This window comes from Polypterus senegalus, chromosome 8 (assembly GCF_016835505.1).
Source record: "Polypterus senegalus isolate Bchr_013 chromosome 8, ASM1683550v1, whole genome shotgun sequence".
Taxonomy (NCBI): Eukaryota; Metazoa; Chordata; class Cladistia; order Polypteriformes; family Polypteridae; genus Polypterus; species Polypterus senegalus.
The window spans coordinates 66241333-66256923 of NC_053161.1; the positions used below are offsets into that span (position 1 = coordinate 66241333).

At 37.4% G+C, this 15591-nt stretch overlaps 1 protein-coding gene across 1 annotated transcript in view; it reads right to left on the reverse strand.

The window, feature by feature from the left end:
* The window catches only part of cog5 (component of oligomeric golgi complex 5), a 565478-nt gene that overhangs the window by 519712 nt on the left and 30175 nt on the right, over nt 1–15591 (reverse strand). Inside the window, exons 2-3 of the mRNA XM_039761193.1 lie at nt 10284–10423; nt 5779–5836 (exon numbers count right to left, since the gene is read on the reverse strand). Of these exons, the coding sequence (XP_039617127.1) occupies nt 5779–5836; nt 10284–10423 (198 nt within the window). The remainder of the gene's footprint in view (nt 1–5778; nt 5837–10283; nt 10424–15591) is intronic.

Consider the following 15591-nt stretch of genomic DNA (forward strand, 5'->3'; position numbering starts at 1 on the left):
TTAATTACCTTTCAGACAGCCTTGGACTCACAATCCCTCCTAACCCATTAACAGCTGTGTTTGGTGTTCTTCCAGAGGGGTTTAAAGTGGAGAAAGACAAACAAACTGTGATTGCATTCACTACACTTTTGGCACGCGGACTTATTTTGCTAAACTGGAAGAATCCTAACTCTCCTCTTTTAAGTCAGTGGGAAACCGATGTTTTATACTATTTGAAAATGTAAAAAATCAAATATCCAGTTAGAGGATCTGCACAGATTTTTTTCAAAACATGGCAGGATCTAATCAATAATATTTTAGAATAAGCTCTTAAAGCACCGGGGAATCAATTATCTCCGAATTTCTTTTTCTTCTCCATTCATCTCTATTGGCCTATTAAACACATCAATTTAGGTATGTTTACAAGACTTAAGTTTTACCCCTTTGGCCATGCTCTCTCTCTCAAGGGTGGGGGTGGACTTGTTGAATTTTTTGTAAGAATTGATCCGATTTGTATGGAATGATTACAATAAAATTAATAAAAAAGGTGCCTACAAATAAATAAAATGTAAAAAATGTATTATAAAGGAATAGCAGGGAGGTGGGGTTTTAAGGTGATTGAGCTTCTGCTCCTTTTGTTCTAAATGTCATTTTCGAGCCTTGCTTTTGAAGGGGAGTCCCAATTCTCACCCCACGTCTAGGTGCCAACATGAAAGATTAGACTTAATATTTAGTGGGGGAGAAGGATCACACCAGTGTAACAACAAATGGAGAATTTTATTGACTTGAGGAGATTTCAGCAAAGTTTTAATAAAGAATGATATGATCACCAAGCACTACATGTGTGCATGTAATACATTTATTCACTGGCACATTCTATTCACTAACAAAATATAAATACTGCTTAAAATAATTTCCAAAAATTATAACGAAATCAATATAATATCAGTAACACAAAAATTGGTGAATACCAATTGGATATTTTTATTTACACAAACAATTTAAAGCTGCTTTTGTAGGAACACATTTTTTTAAATCAGGTTTGTCCAACAATCATTTTGTCGTGTTTGCAACTTTTGCTGCTGTAAGATTAATATTTCCATTAATATACTGTATGGTAGTGACATTAGCCAGTTAATGAGATTTTACTGAAAGGTAATTATTAAATGAATACTCGGAGTAATTTCTATTTCAAATCTTTGAAATTCCTGACACGTTAATGTTCTGAAATTAACACTCCTTTGAAATCAAACTTACGAGGTGTGATCAAAAAATACGATGAATGCTTTAAAAAAAGAAACGTTTATTGCAATAAAAGATTTACAACTACTACTCACCCAAAAAAAAAAAATTCTCCTCCACTTATGCCAATGTTCCTGTCACTTTGCGAAGAAGTTCTGGAAGTTGTCTTTCGAGAGTGTCTTTAGTTGAGCTGTCGTGGCTGCCTGAATGTCCTCAATATATTGAAATAGTTTACCTTTCATGGTCGTTTTCAATTTAGGGAACAGCCAGAAGTCGCAAGGTGCCAGATCCGGTGAATAAAGTGGATACAGACATAGCATCATTTTTTAATTCGACAGAAATTGTCGTACTAGAAGGGATGTGTAACAAAGAGCGTTGTCATGATGAAGAATGAAAGCATTTCAACATTTTCCTCAGTTACTGATGTTGAAGGACGTCCTGATCTTTTCTTATCTTCAACCAAGTCAGATCCATTACGAAATCGATCAAACCACTTGTAAACAGTCTTAATTGTTGGTGCAATGTCACCATAAAATGATTTTAACATCTAATGGGTTTCCTGAGCTTTTTGCAATTTGAAACAAAATTTCATGTTAATGTATTGCTTGATATCCATTATTAACAGCAAACTTGAAAAACACACTTGACCTCAACAGTGGCTCACAAACGACTGACAGTATCAAACAAGTTGAAACTTGTCACAAACTAAGCTCTAGGATGAACATGTCAGAACCTACATTGAATTGTTTACATTGCTCTTGGATGGTGCTCTGCATCAACATTCACCGTATATTTTGATAACACCTCATATCTATATGTGATTACTCCAATAATTTAGAATTGTTGAGTTTTCATGGTGCTGCACATAAGTGAAAAGATTTTCTTTTTGCTTAGTTTGTGTACTAATCCAGAATTATCAGTCAAACAGGACTAACTATATCTGCACTAATTACCCATAACTGGGAACAGAATCTCATTTTTTCCCCCTACTAATATTTTACTGGTTATCAGCACTACTTCTGCTTAAAAAACCCAGCAAACAGCACAAATGTAGTGTTTGCCAATTGAGGTATACAGTTTTAATAGCTCTTCGAACTATGCGCATCAGCAATTATGTGCCTCTGTTAACACATTTGAGAGAGTATCATCAGGGTCGTCTTCCTCGTGCTTCAATAAGCTGAGATACATAAATGTCAGGGAAATGTATATATTTTGAAACACTAACTAAACAAATTTTATTTTGGAATGAACACATGGATCAGCTCATTTCATCACTTATGTAGGACAGGTACGGAGAAGCCGGTTAGAAAATGAAAGGATACTTCCTGTATCATGGCTGTTTATGGTGCTGCTTTAAAAAAAACGATTGATTTTACTATCATTTGTAACTCCATTCAAATTTGCGACATAAGTTAAAGTGATTACAATTGACAACTGATTGGTCACATCACTGCATTCTCAAAACAAATGGAAATCATGTATTTTTATTTCTGCACTAATTCAGAATGGGATAAATGTGGCAGCAACAAAAGCCTTTTTTTGCCTTGAAAGAGCAGCATGATTTTACCTTAAGTTAAACCAATAGGGTTTTAAAATAATCAGTGCAATACCAGGAATTCCATGCTGAAATTCAAGTACTGTAGAATCAAGGTGACAAACCTAGAATGAAAAATTCTCGCCCATGCTTTGTATGTCTTTTGAACCTGAGAACAACACTTGTTCCTTTTAAACTTTCTGCACATATAATTAATAAATGTCTATAATATTGTGTATGTCATTTTAACATAACTAAAAACAAATGTATTAGAGGAAAATGACTTGGGGCCAGATAAATTGTGCCAATGGGCCAGATAGGCTGCCAGTTGATGATTCTACGTCTTGTTGCACTTCTCTATAGAAATGGAAAGAGTATCAAAAATTCTACTCAAGCAGTATTGTTACTTAGCCAATAACTTACTTAAGTAAATGATTTGGAAATTACAAGTAAAAAAAAGGTTCTGAAAAAATTAACTCAAGTAAAAGTACAAATTAGTTAGTAACTTAGGTTAATAACAAGTTGTGTTTTGGAAATTATAAGCAGAATATAAACTGCAATATGACAAATTTTACTTATCAAAAGACATAAATGACATGCATGCATAAATAAATACACAAATGGAAACAGTGCACTGTATATGTAAATTTCACACGAGAATTATTATTGTATACTATTAACAAATGCATGGCAAGTAATCATAATTATCCCAAAATATCAGTTATCAATTACTGTATAAATCATCATGGGAGAGACCAAACACTTCAGTGAAGAGAAGAGAAAAACTTACACTTTTGCAAATAAGGTACTGAAGCAGACACACAAAATAAAAACAGTATTGACATCCAAACTACAAAAAGAGTTTTGATCATGTTTACATTACTCAAGTACAGTACATTCTGCACAATACCAGTATACAGAAGCAAAATTTAAAACTTTAATTCTTATGGTTATGGTATAAAACCTCAAATAAATGATAGTGTTGAAAACAATATGCAAACAGGAGGAGCAGCTATATTTTCAAACAAAAAGGGTCATCGGTTTTTGTTAACTTTACAGAGTTCAGGTACTCTATATTTTGTCAGTAGTTACTTAAAATATGTAATATAGCACAGTGTCAACAGCTAGTTACGTGTGCCATCACCATAAAGCTGATGCCAACAGTTCTTCATGTTATAAGTTTTTATAGGCCATACAAGATATTCGCAATCACAATTCTCAGAAAGGAGTTATAAATAATTTCATTGTTCTTTATCATTGCTTTTTTCATAAAAATTACTTTTCCAGATGTCACTTACACTAACTAACAAAAAAGCAGCCTAAACAGGCCCGAAAACATTTTGTTTTGCACATTTCCTCTCACATTTAATGTGATGAAAATATTTCAATATTACTTTCTGCTTTCAATTTAGGGTCTTGGAAATAAATAATAAAAAGTTGTATGTGTAATATAGTTATTAGTCCGCCAGCAAACATTAATATTCTTTAAATGGGGATATATTGGGTATAATAAACGATACAGTGAACAGATGAATTTGAGGAAGAAAACACAGGATGGTGTAGTACCACCAAAGACCTCTTGAAAGAGAGCAAAATGTGCAATGTCTGGCAAGGAAAGTGCCAGCACAGAACTAAGGATATTGTCATAAAACATTATGTACCATATGTGTACGAGAGTTGGGACTAGTGGGTGGGGAGCTAAGAAGTAAGAATGAGAATGGAAATCTGGGAAGAAATAGGCAATGTCTGTACCAGGACACTAAAGAGCAGATAACATATTCAAAGGATGCCCGACTTACTGTGAAAGACTAAGGCTATGTAGAGCTTAAAAGAAGTCAAAAGAAATCTAGCCCAACAGAGGACATATATTGTGCTGCTATCAGACAGTAGCAGGTGTCTCCTTGTGACCTGGCTTTTTAAGAGCAACTGAAGGTACAGGGGTGAAAGGATACCAGGGGCCAATAAAGGATGCACTAGCCTAGTGATCCAGTAAACACAGGACACATAAAGTGATTCTGGGGTTTGGCCAAAAATGACTCCAAAACAGGGACTGAAGAAATCACAAGATGACAGAATCACAGTTTTTGAGTTAGCAAGACAGATGGTGGTGTAGGCTCAACTGGCAAGAAGAAAAGAGGCCAGGGCCAAGTGAGAAACAAACAACTGTGACGCCAGTTGTCCCAAACATTATGATGTCCGGAAATGGGGGGGATTGTGTATAAAAAGTGTAATTTCTACATGAAATTGATGAAATACATGATGGAATATATGCAAGCACTCTTACATTAAAGTCAGCAATGTGAACTTTAATCACGTCTGAATTGTTTGATTTGCAATTTTAAATATTGGAGAAGTAGTGTGAATCAAGGAAAAAGTGTCTCTATCTCAAAGATTTTGGAGGACACTGTACATATATATAAACACAAATTCAGAAGTTTAGAATCACCAAGAAATTGTCATGTTTTTGACAAAAATGTATTTTTTTTTATTCACATATGACCACAAGCTTAATTTTTACCAGTGTCCTAATGGTAAACCTTCTTAGCTGTTTATTAGTTAATCATGCGTAACCCTGGGAACCTCTTAGCTTATTCTAAATTAATAATGTTTAAATACTAAAGTGTTGCTAGAAGAACATTTGCAACAGCTGAAACTTGTTATTCTGTTCAATAAAGCAAGTAAATGTATTTCCTTAGATACACACAGTATATGAATGTAGGCATATATTGGTAGTTTACTTGTGCGGCAAATAATAACTCCAGAAATAAAGGATTTAGATGCTAGTGGTTTTATACTTGAAGTGCACAAATCCAGTTAAACCATAAAAAACTCCACATAAAAAAAAATTCCAAACCAAACCATATTGCACTGCACTGATTGTAAAGCAACAGTATTAGGACATTTACTATAATATTAAAATGCCTACATTCAAATTTGATTTAAGCAGCTTTCAATCAAATGTATGTAAAACTATAGATTTTAAAACAGAAAATACAGTGAAAGTAAATACATTTATAAACTACCTTCAAGTGATTCAATCCCTGTGGCTTGGGCAAGGAGGTCTTCATGTCTTGCAACCACCTACAATAGAAAAAGAGCATTCTCTTTATTTCACTTAGATTTTTTGACATTTATCACACAATTCTACTTACATCTGTTGAAGCCTCTGCCTTTCCACATTTCATAAAGCATAATTAAAACAGGGCTTTTCAAAAATCCATAAGAAAAATGAAACCGTGTCATTGTTTCTGCCCTTCAAAAAAATAACTGGATATGAAAAATAATAAAGTTTTAATGTACAGCAATTGTGTAATTTTATATGAAAATACAGAAACATATATAGATGGCCCTGCATATTTCACTTGTCTCAGCAAAGGTCAATGTCCATGACTCCACAGTCAGAAAGAAATTGAGCAAAAATGAGCTTTATTGGAAAGTAGCAAAGTCTAAACTACTCCTAATGAAGAAGAACATAAATGTTTGTTGTTCATTTCCAAAAAGCATTTGAATGATCCCCAAGCCTCTTGTGAGAGGTTTCATACAGAAAAAAGTGAAATATTCTAGACAAAATGGGTCCCATTATTTCTGGTGTAAAGCAAACAGAAGACTCTACAGTAAAAATAACACACCAACAGCTAAATATGGTGGCAGCATGATGGTGTAGGAAACTTGTTAAAAGTAAGGACCTTATGACTTGCCATAATTTAAGGAAAATGCTTGGTGTTCTCCATCAGAAATTAACTGAATGTCTTCTTGTCTGTCTGTCAGCTGAAGCATAGACTGGACCAATGTCATGTTTAAACCGGTACTCCATCGCTAGCTTTATTGCTAGTTTGTTTTCTTACTATTTGCTAATTTTGTGAATTATCCCTTGGGAACAATAAAGTGTCTATCTATTTTGCCATATTTTATTTGTGAAATATATATTTTTTTCTTTCATTTTACATTGTATTGTTTTATTAATCACTTAGTACTTTTTCTTTCCTTCTCTTCTTACGTTAATTCTGTTAGTTATATTCCTGGTTCTTTAGTGACATATAAGGACCTTTGATGCCTCAAAACTGTGCTGAACCTGTTTAATGTCACTTTGTTTTTCCACAATTCCCTTACCTTTCTCCAACCTCTTCAAATTTTATAGACTATTTTGAATATTATTTGGTCTTTTGTCCTTGATAGTTTGAGTAGGCTGAAGCCTGCTTTTAGATTTTGGGAACCGTTTGATTTTGGTTTCAGATGTTCATTGAAAACAGGTTTTGAGGCAAGGCCTCTTTTTGTTCTTATCAGCCAGAGATATCAGAACACTTAGGAGACAACATTTTGTATACTGTTTGTGATTGCCTTTCCAAACATTATACCTTACAGTTTACCTTTTGAACCTTTTTGTTAATAAACCATAACATTCTAATAAATGTTAGTGTTGTTCTTTTGTGTATGGCCAGAGGATTTTATACAATTTATCTCACCCATTTGGCCCCAGACCTAAGGTTTAAGGTTTAAGGTTTCTTTATTTAGACATGTTTACACAAGAAAACATGAAATTTGCCGTCTCAGTTGCATCTAATAACAGACAGAATGAAATAAAACAAACAAATAGAACAAGACAGGTTATGGTAAGGCAGTTAGATAATGCATATTTACACCAAAAAAAAAAAAAAGGTTACAGGATATATATCAAAATGATGAGCAGTGCCTGGTTTCCTCCAAACATGACACTTGGCATTCACACCAAAGAGTTCAATCTTTGTCTCATCAGACCAGAGAATTTTGTTTCTCATGGTCTGAGAGTCCTTCAGGTGCCTTTTGGAAAACTCCAGGCGGGCTGCCATGTGCCTTTTACTAAGGAGTGGTTTCCGTCTGGCCACTCTACCATACAGGCCTGATTGGTGGATTGCTGCAGAGATGGTTGTCCTTCTGGAAGGTTCTCCTCTCTCCACAGAGGACCACTGGACAGAGTGACCATCGGGTTCTTGGTCACCTCCCTGACTAAGGCCCTTCTTCCCCATTCGCTCAGTTTAGATGGCCGGCCAGCTCTAGGAAGAGTCCTGGTGGTTTCCAACTTCTTCCACTTACGGATGATGGAGGCCACTGTGCTCATTGGGACCTTCAAACCAGCAGAAATTTTTCTGTAAACTTCCCCAGATTTGTGTCTCAAGACAATCCTGTCTTGGAGGTCTACAGACAATTCCTTTGACTTCATGCTTGGTTTGTGCTCTGACATGAACTGTCAACTGTGGGACCTTATATAGACAGGTGTGTGCCTTTCCAAATCATGTCCAATCAACTGAATTTACCACAGGTGGACTCCAATTAAGCTGCAGAAACATCTCAAGGATGATCAGGGGAAACAGGATGCACCTGAGCTCAATTTTGAGCTTCATGGCAAAGGCTGTGAATACTTATGTACATGTGATTTCTCAATTTTTTTTATTTTTAATAAATTTGCAAAAATCTCAAGTAATCTTTTTTCACATTGTCATTATGGGGTGTTGTGTTTAGAATTCTGAGGAAAAAAATGAATTTAATCCATTTCGGAATAAGGCTGTAAAATAACAAAATGTGGAAAAAGTGATGCGCTGTGAATACTTTCCGGATGCACTATACCTTCTCCCCCAGAGCTACAATAAGTGAACATACAGATTTCTATCTCTTAAAATCAAATATAATTTCTTTGATCTTTTTAACATTCAGAGTGAGAAAGTTTTTATTGCACCAGTTTACCATCCAGTCCACTTGTTTTAGATAGTGGCTTTCATCCTCCCCAGATATGCGTCCTATGAGCATAGTGTCATCTGCATCCTTGATAATGGAGCAGTGGTCCTTGTTCTGTCTCAGGTCACATGTGTACAGAGTTAACAGTAATGGTGATAAGACACACCCCTGCAGACTTCCTGTGTTTGAATGAATGACTATTGAAAAAGTGTCCTGTACTTTAACTGTCTGTGAACGATTTAAAAGAAAGTTCTGAATCCATAGTATAATAAATATGTTTACATTCATACTGTTCAATTTCCCAATCAGTATATGAGGCTGTATGGTTTTGAACACTGAAGAAAAATCCAAAAATAATGTTCTGACATATGAACCAGGCTGATAAAGAAAGGTGTAGATTTAATGTAAGATAACAAGCAGAGCATCTTCCACACTCCTGTTTGCACAGTAAGCAAATTGATTGTTGTCTTGAAAAGACTTTGTCTCAGTCATTAAAATATTTTTCACCAGATGTTCAAAGTATTTCTTTCGAATAGAGGTGAGTGCCACTGGTCTATAGTCATTTAAATAGTTTGGCCTAGAAACCTTAAATACAGGGGTAATGATTGATTGTTTCCACAGATTAGGTACAATACCACAGGTCAGAGACCAGTTAAAAAGCAAATGAAAAACTGGAGAGAGCTGCTTAAAGCAAGACTTTAAGAGCCGACCTGATGAGCCGTCTGGTCCCACTGAACTGTTTGTTTTAACATGCCGCAAGCCCTTCTCCACTTCAGTTAACCTGAACCCCATCACAGCAGAACCTGGTGTTTTTATAAAGCTCCTTTATTTCTGTATTTTGGATGCTGAAATCACTTGTTTCAAATCTGGCAAAAAAAAAAGTTATTCAGTTCATCTGTTCAAAGCTTGTGGTCTTTTTAGAGCCCAGTCCTGTAATTGTTTTAGTCCCTTCCAGACCTGCTTTGGATTGTTATCATTAAACCAACTCTTGATTTTTCCCCATACATCTTTTTATTTTCTTTAATTAACCTGTTAATCCTTTGCTGTAAAATTTGCTTATCTTCTTCACTTTCAGAATTTGAAACAGTCATGCAGCAAAGCAGTGATTAGAAAAATAAAAATATTTAACATATTTGCCCAGGATTTTTTTTTGTTTTGAAACCAGAAGGGTTGCACCTCTGTGAACCAGGTAGCAGTGCCACCTGATTATTACACTTTTCTTTTTCACTTATACTTTAACTATATTGAAGAGACTATATAGTAGATAGGAAAGATGTTAACATATTGTATTTTATGCTGTGGTTAGATAAATATAATAAAAGAAGTAAACTGATTTCTTCTGTTTTCTTAAATTTTTCTGGTCTCAGGTCCAGGGTGGGTCAACCTAGGAGTCTCATTGTAGGATTAATCAGAATTAAGGACATTAACTATAGGATGGCAGAAGCCTTCAACCTACAACAGGCAGCCAAACCTGCTAAAGTCCCAAAGACTTAGAAGTCAGGAAGAGCTGGCTGAACCTTAAGGACCCTAAAGTCACTACTGCCTCCACATATTTAGTCCTATTTCTAGGAAAGGGAAGATGGAAAACCTAGGTGTCCTACATGCCTGCCTCTTGTCATTGATCACTTCATTGCACATTTACTTCAGAAACATATACTTTTCTTTACAAAAATGATGACCACACATCAATTGGATAATGACAGTTCAGGAAAACACTTTACTATTTAGATTAACTTCAAAGCTCTATAGATGAATTACATGAAAACTTTAATTAAAGCTAATGTGTAAGATAAAATAACAGATAACTATATAAACAAACCTGTATATGCAGTTCCTTATCCAACTGGCTGATTCCTTGTGATAATTTTGCTAGGTGCTCTGCAATGACTGCACAATGAATAGCTTGGGCAGTATAATTTTTGACATCAAAATCTTCTTTACAAAAGTCAGCATAACATTCTGAAAAACATACCAAAACATTCATATGTATATAAAAATAAGCATATTCTGATATCCTAGATTGCATTTGATTCTGTATTAAAGCCTACTGCAATAAGAAAAGGCCATAATCGCAGTCAATTAACTAAAATACACTGCTGTGTCCAGAACATGACTGTTTTCTAGAAAAAGCCATAACATGAGCAAAAAAATATTTCTACTGTGCCAAAGATATTGAAAGACATATCATAAGGGCAAAGAAAAAGAGATAGGAGATAGAGAAATGTCAAAAAATAAAGCCAAATGTTTTTATGAAGAATTCAACAAAACCCAAAACCTAGCACCACAACCAAAAGGACATATTACACAGATACAAATTTCAAAACTTGTTCATCATCCAAACAACTTTTGTAAATGCATAAGATTTATTTTTTGTTCATATCTGCAAACTTAGACAAACTGGAATTATCAAGCCTTTCAACCCGATGACTTGTGACATCATTCTTAGTTCTATTTGCAATCATCACCCCATAGCAACATTGTACAAAATCTTAAAATGGCATCACAGGAAGATGAAAGACAATTAAAAACTTATTAGAAATAAATGTGTCCAAAAAAAAAAAAAAAAAACTTCATTAGGTTTTGAAAAGAAAAAAATATGTAGACAAACATGAGAAAAAAATTATAAAAATTACTACTGTAATCACAATAATCACTGTGCATTGTGTAAAAACTGCTAAATAATTGTTTCTGTAGAGCAACACCTACTGCAGTGATTTTTGTTAAAAAGGGGTGGAGAAAAGAAGAGCTGCTCAAGAAGCAGCAAGCGCATCAACCTCTGAGAAAATGAATGCTAAACAGAGACAGAGAAAGAGGATGAAAAATATGAGTGCTCAAGTCAAGTATTCATTGCATGTTATCGTGCAGTATGCCATTACTGGTATGTCTATAATTTATGATTTTATCTTTGTAGATCAGCTGTATAGCATTTGGCAAGTCTAATTATCGTACCAAGTTTCATTTTGATTGTGTGATTACTTTTTGAGATTTTATACCATAACACATCATGACACAAAGAAAACCACGTTCAAGACATTTACAGGATGCATGAAATTAGTAAATCTGTTTAATATTCAATTCCAAAACTTTAGCCCATATATACATATATATACACATACATACATTGTCACGCACGCGCGAGTAGGGGGCCGCGGACGGACCCAAATAAGATTGGAAAGGCATGCGCCAGGAGGGAGTGGCAGGGTACTAACCTTTCTCTCTTTGTTTCTTACAGAAGAAAAGACGCACCGCCGCCATGAGCCTACCTTCTACAGTTTCACGCAGTACGCTACTTCCGCCCTTCCTCTGTCCACTACCCATGACGTCATCGATCCCATCATCCATTACAGCTCCTACCCAGCATTCCTCCACTTCCGGCCCCTCCTACATAAATACTCCTCCGCCGCCATCTTTGGACTGTCAAAAAACATATTGATTGTTTCATGTACTTGACCGTGATTTCTAATCATTTATTGTGGATTATTTTTCAGTATACGGGGCCGGAAACTCCAAATCTTTATGCCTGTTTGTGATTTCTTTACAGTGGAGTAGCTGGCAGAATAAACAGTCCGAAAAAATGTCAGAAGGACAGGACTTGAATTCCGTGCTGCAAGGGATGTCAGCACAGATCCAGACCCTACAAAGAGCACAGGCCGCGACGAAGCGGGAACTCGAGGAGACAAAGTACTGGTTGGCCACTGCGGAGACGGTAAGACCAGATCCGCCTCGACCGATTCCTCCTCCTCTTGTCCCGTTATCAGAAGCCGACGACATTGAGTTGTATTTGGGCATATTTGAGAGGACGGCCACCCGGAACCAGTGGCAGCGGTCCGAGTGGGCGTCCATCTTGGCACCCTTGGCTTATTATGACCTCCCTGAGGAGGAGACCGCGAACTATGACCTCCTAAAAATGGAGATCCTGGCACGCTACGGCATTACGCCGGGCCAGCAGGCGAGCGAAAGGAGGAACTGGCAGTTTGACCCCTAAAAGCCGGTCTGGTGGTTTTAGTGAATGGGCACACGGTGATGGCATTGTTTGATTCCGACAGCAACATAACCATTGTGGCTCGCCGTTATATTTTACCGCGACAGTGGCTAAACCAACATCTACAGGTCACTTGTGTACATGGGAAGACCAGGTCTTATCGTTCCGCCGAGTGTTACATCGCCTGGAAAGGGGACTTGACTCGTTTGCCGGTGGCTGTGTTACCTGAACGCCCATTTCCGGTGATTTTGGGACATGACTGGTCGCATAATATCTGTGGTAAAATAAGCGCCGCTCCCGGGGCATCGTTGGGTCTGGTTATGAAGGGGCAGGGCTCCCTTCCCGAGGTCCCCACACCGTGCTCTAGGGCAGACAATGACACAGGCACTCAGGGGGACGGTTCTCAGGCGACGGGCCATGACCCGGAAGTATCCGCCAGGGAGGGCACGAGCCAGGGAACCATTCAAGACCCTCCGAGTAGCCTGGTTCACCAGTTTCGATCCACGCCTGCGTCATTCAAAAGAGAACAGTGGAATGATGACTCCCTGATGTTTGCCCGGAATGCTATTGTTGTCCCAGGCAGCCGACAGGCTGACGATTTCATGCCACAGGAGCCCTTTTTTGTTCTAGAGATTGATCTGCTATATCAAGTTGCGACCCATGAGGGCAAGGTGCGGAAATTGTTGCTAGTCCGGCCAACCAAAATTACCCCAAGAGCGCAGAGACGATTTATCCGAGAGGTCACAAAAGACCCCAGGACAACGTCTAAAGAACTGCAGGCCTCACTTGCCTCAATTAAGGTCAGTGTTCACGACTCCACCATAAGAAAGAGACTGGGAAAAAACGGCCTGCATGGCACATTTCCAAGACGCAAACCACTGTTAAGCAAAAAGAACATTAGGGCTTGTCTCAATTTTGCTAAGAAACATCTCAATGATTGCCAAGACTTTTGGGAAAATACCTTGTGGACTGATGAGACAAAAGTTGAACTTTTTGGAAGGCAAATGTCCCATTACATCTGGCGTAAAAGGAACACAGCATTTCAGAAAAAGAACATCATACCAACAGTAAAATATGGTGGTGGTAGTGTGATAGTCTGGTGTTGTTTTGCTGCTTCAGGACCTAGAAGGCTTGCTGTGATAGATGGAACCATGATTTCTACTGTCTACCAAAAAATCCTGAAGGAGAATGTCCGGCCATCTGTTCGTCAACTCAAGCTGAAGCGATCTTGGGTGCTGCAACAGGACAATAACCCAAAACACACCAGCAAATCCACCTCTGAATGGCTGAAGAAAACAAAATGAAGACTTTGGAGTGGCCTAGTCAAAGTCCTGACCTGAATCCAATTGAGATGCTATGGCATGACCTTAAAAAGGCAGTTCATGCTAGAAAACCCTCAAATAAAGCTGAATTACAACAATTCTGCAAAGATGAGTGGGCCAAAATTCCTCCAGAGCGCTGTAAAAGACTCATTGCAAGTTATTGCAAACGCTTGATTGCAGTTATTGCTGCTAAGGGTGGCACAACCAGTTATTGGGTTCAGGGGCAATTACTTTTTCACACAGGGCCATGTAGGATTGGATTTTTTTCTCCCTAAATAATAAAACCATCATTTAAAACTGCATTTTGTGTTTACTTATGTTATATTTGACTAATGGTTAAATGTGTTTGATGATCAGAAACATTTTGTGTGACAAACATGCAAAAGAATAAGAAATCAGGAAGGGGGCAAATAGTTTTTCACACCACTGTATATATTGGTCATGGTTGATTACGCAACCCGATACCCAGAGGCGATTCCCCTGCGCTCCACTAATACAAAAAATATCGCACGGGAATTGGTCCAGCTGTTTTCTAGGGTAGGTATACCCAAAGAAGTCTTACGTACCAGGGTACACCCTTTACCTCGGATACGTTCGGGGAGGTTGCCAGATTACTCCGTATTAAGCACCTGAAGACGTCTGTCTATCACCCGCAAACATCTCCATCTCCACGACCTCTCGGTTCGGTCTGCCCGACCTGATGGCTCTGGGCTGACTGGGGGGGGGGTCGTGTCATGCACGTGCAAGTAGGGAGCCGCGGACAGACCCAAATAAGATCAGAAAGGCATGCGCCAGGAGGGAGTGGCGGGGTACTAACCTTTCTCTCTTTGTTTTACAGAAGAAAAGACGCCCGCCGCCATGTGCCTACCTTCTACAGTTTCCCGCAGTACGCAACTTCCGCCCTTCCTCTGTCCTACCCAGCATTCCTCCACTTCCGGCCCCTCTTACATAAATCCTCCTCCGCCGCCATATTTGGAGTGTCAAAAAACATATTAATTGTTTCATGTACTTGACCGTGATTTCTAATCATTTATTGTGGATTATTTTTCAGTATATGGGGCCGTAAACTCCAAATCTTTATGCCCTTTTGTGATTTCTTTATATATATATATATATATATATATATATATATATATATACAAACATATATACATATACTGCATATACATACATGTATATATAAACATATACACATACATACGTGTATATATATATATATATATATATATATATATATATGTATGTATGTGTGTGTGTGTGTGTGTGTGTGTGTGTATGTATATATATATATATATATATATATATATATATATATATATATATATATATATATATATATATATATATATATATATATATATATATATATATATATATATATATATATAAACTGCTCAAAAAAATTAAAGAAACACTTTGAAAACACATCAGATCTCAATGGGAAAAAGAAATCCTCCTGGATATCTATACTGATATAGACTGGGTAATGTGTTAGGAACGAAAGGATGCCTGCATACTCTCACCACATGAGGCCAGGAATTGTCGTGCACCAGGAGCCACTGTACCAGCATAGGGTCTGACAATGGGTCCAAGGATTTCATCCTGATACCTAATGGCAGCCAAGGTGCCTTTGTCAAGCCTGTAGCGGTCTGTGTGACCCTCCATGGATATGCCTCCCCAGACAATCATTAACCCACCACCAAACTGCTCATGCTGAATGATGTTACAGGCAGCATAATGTTCTCCATGGCTTCTCCAGACCCTTTCACTTCTGTCACGTGCTCAGGGTGAACCTGCTCTCATCTGTAAAAAGCACAGGGCAC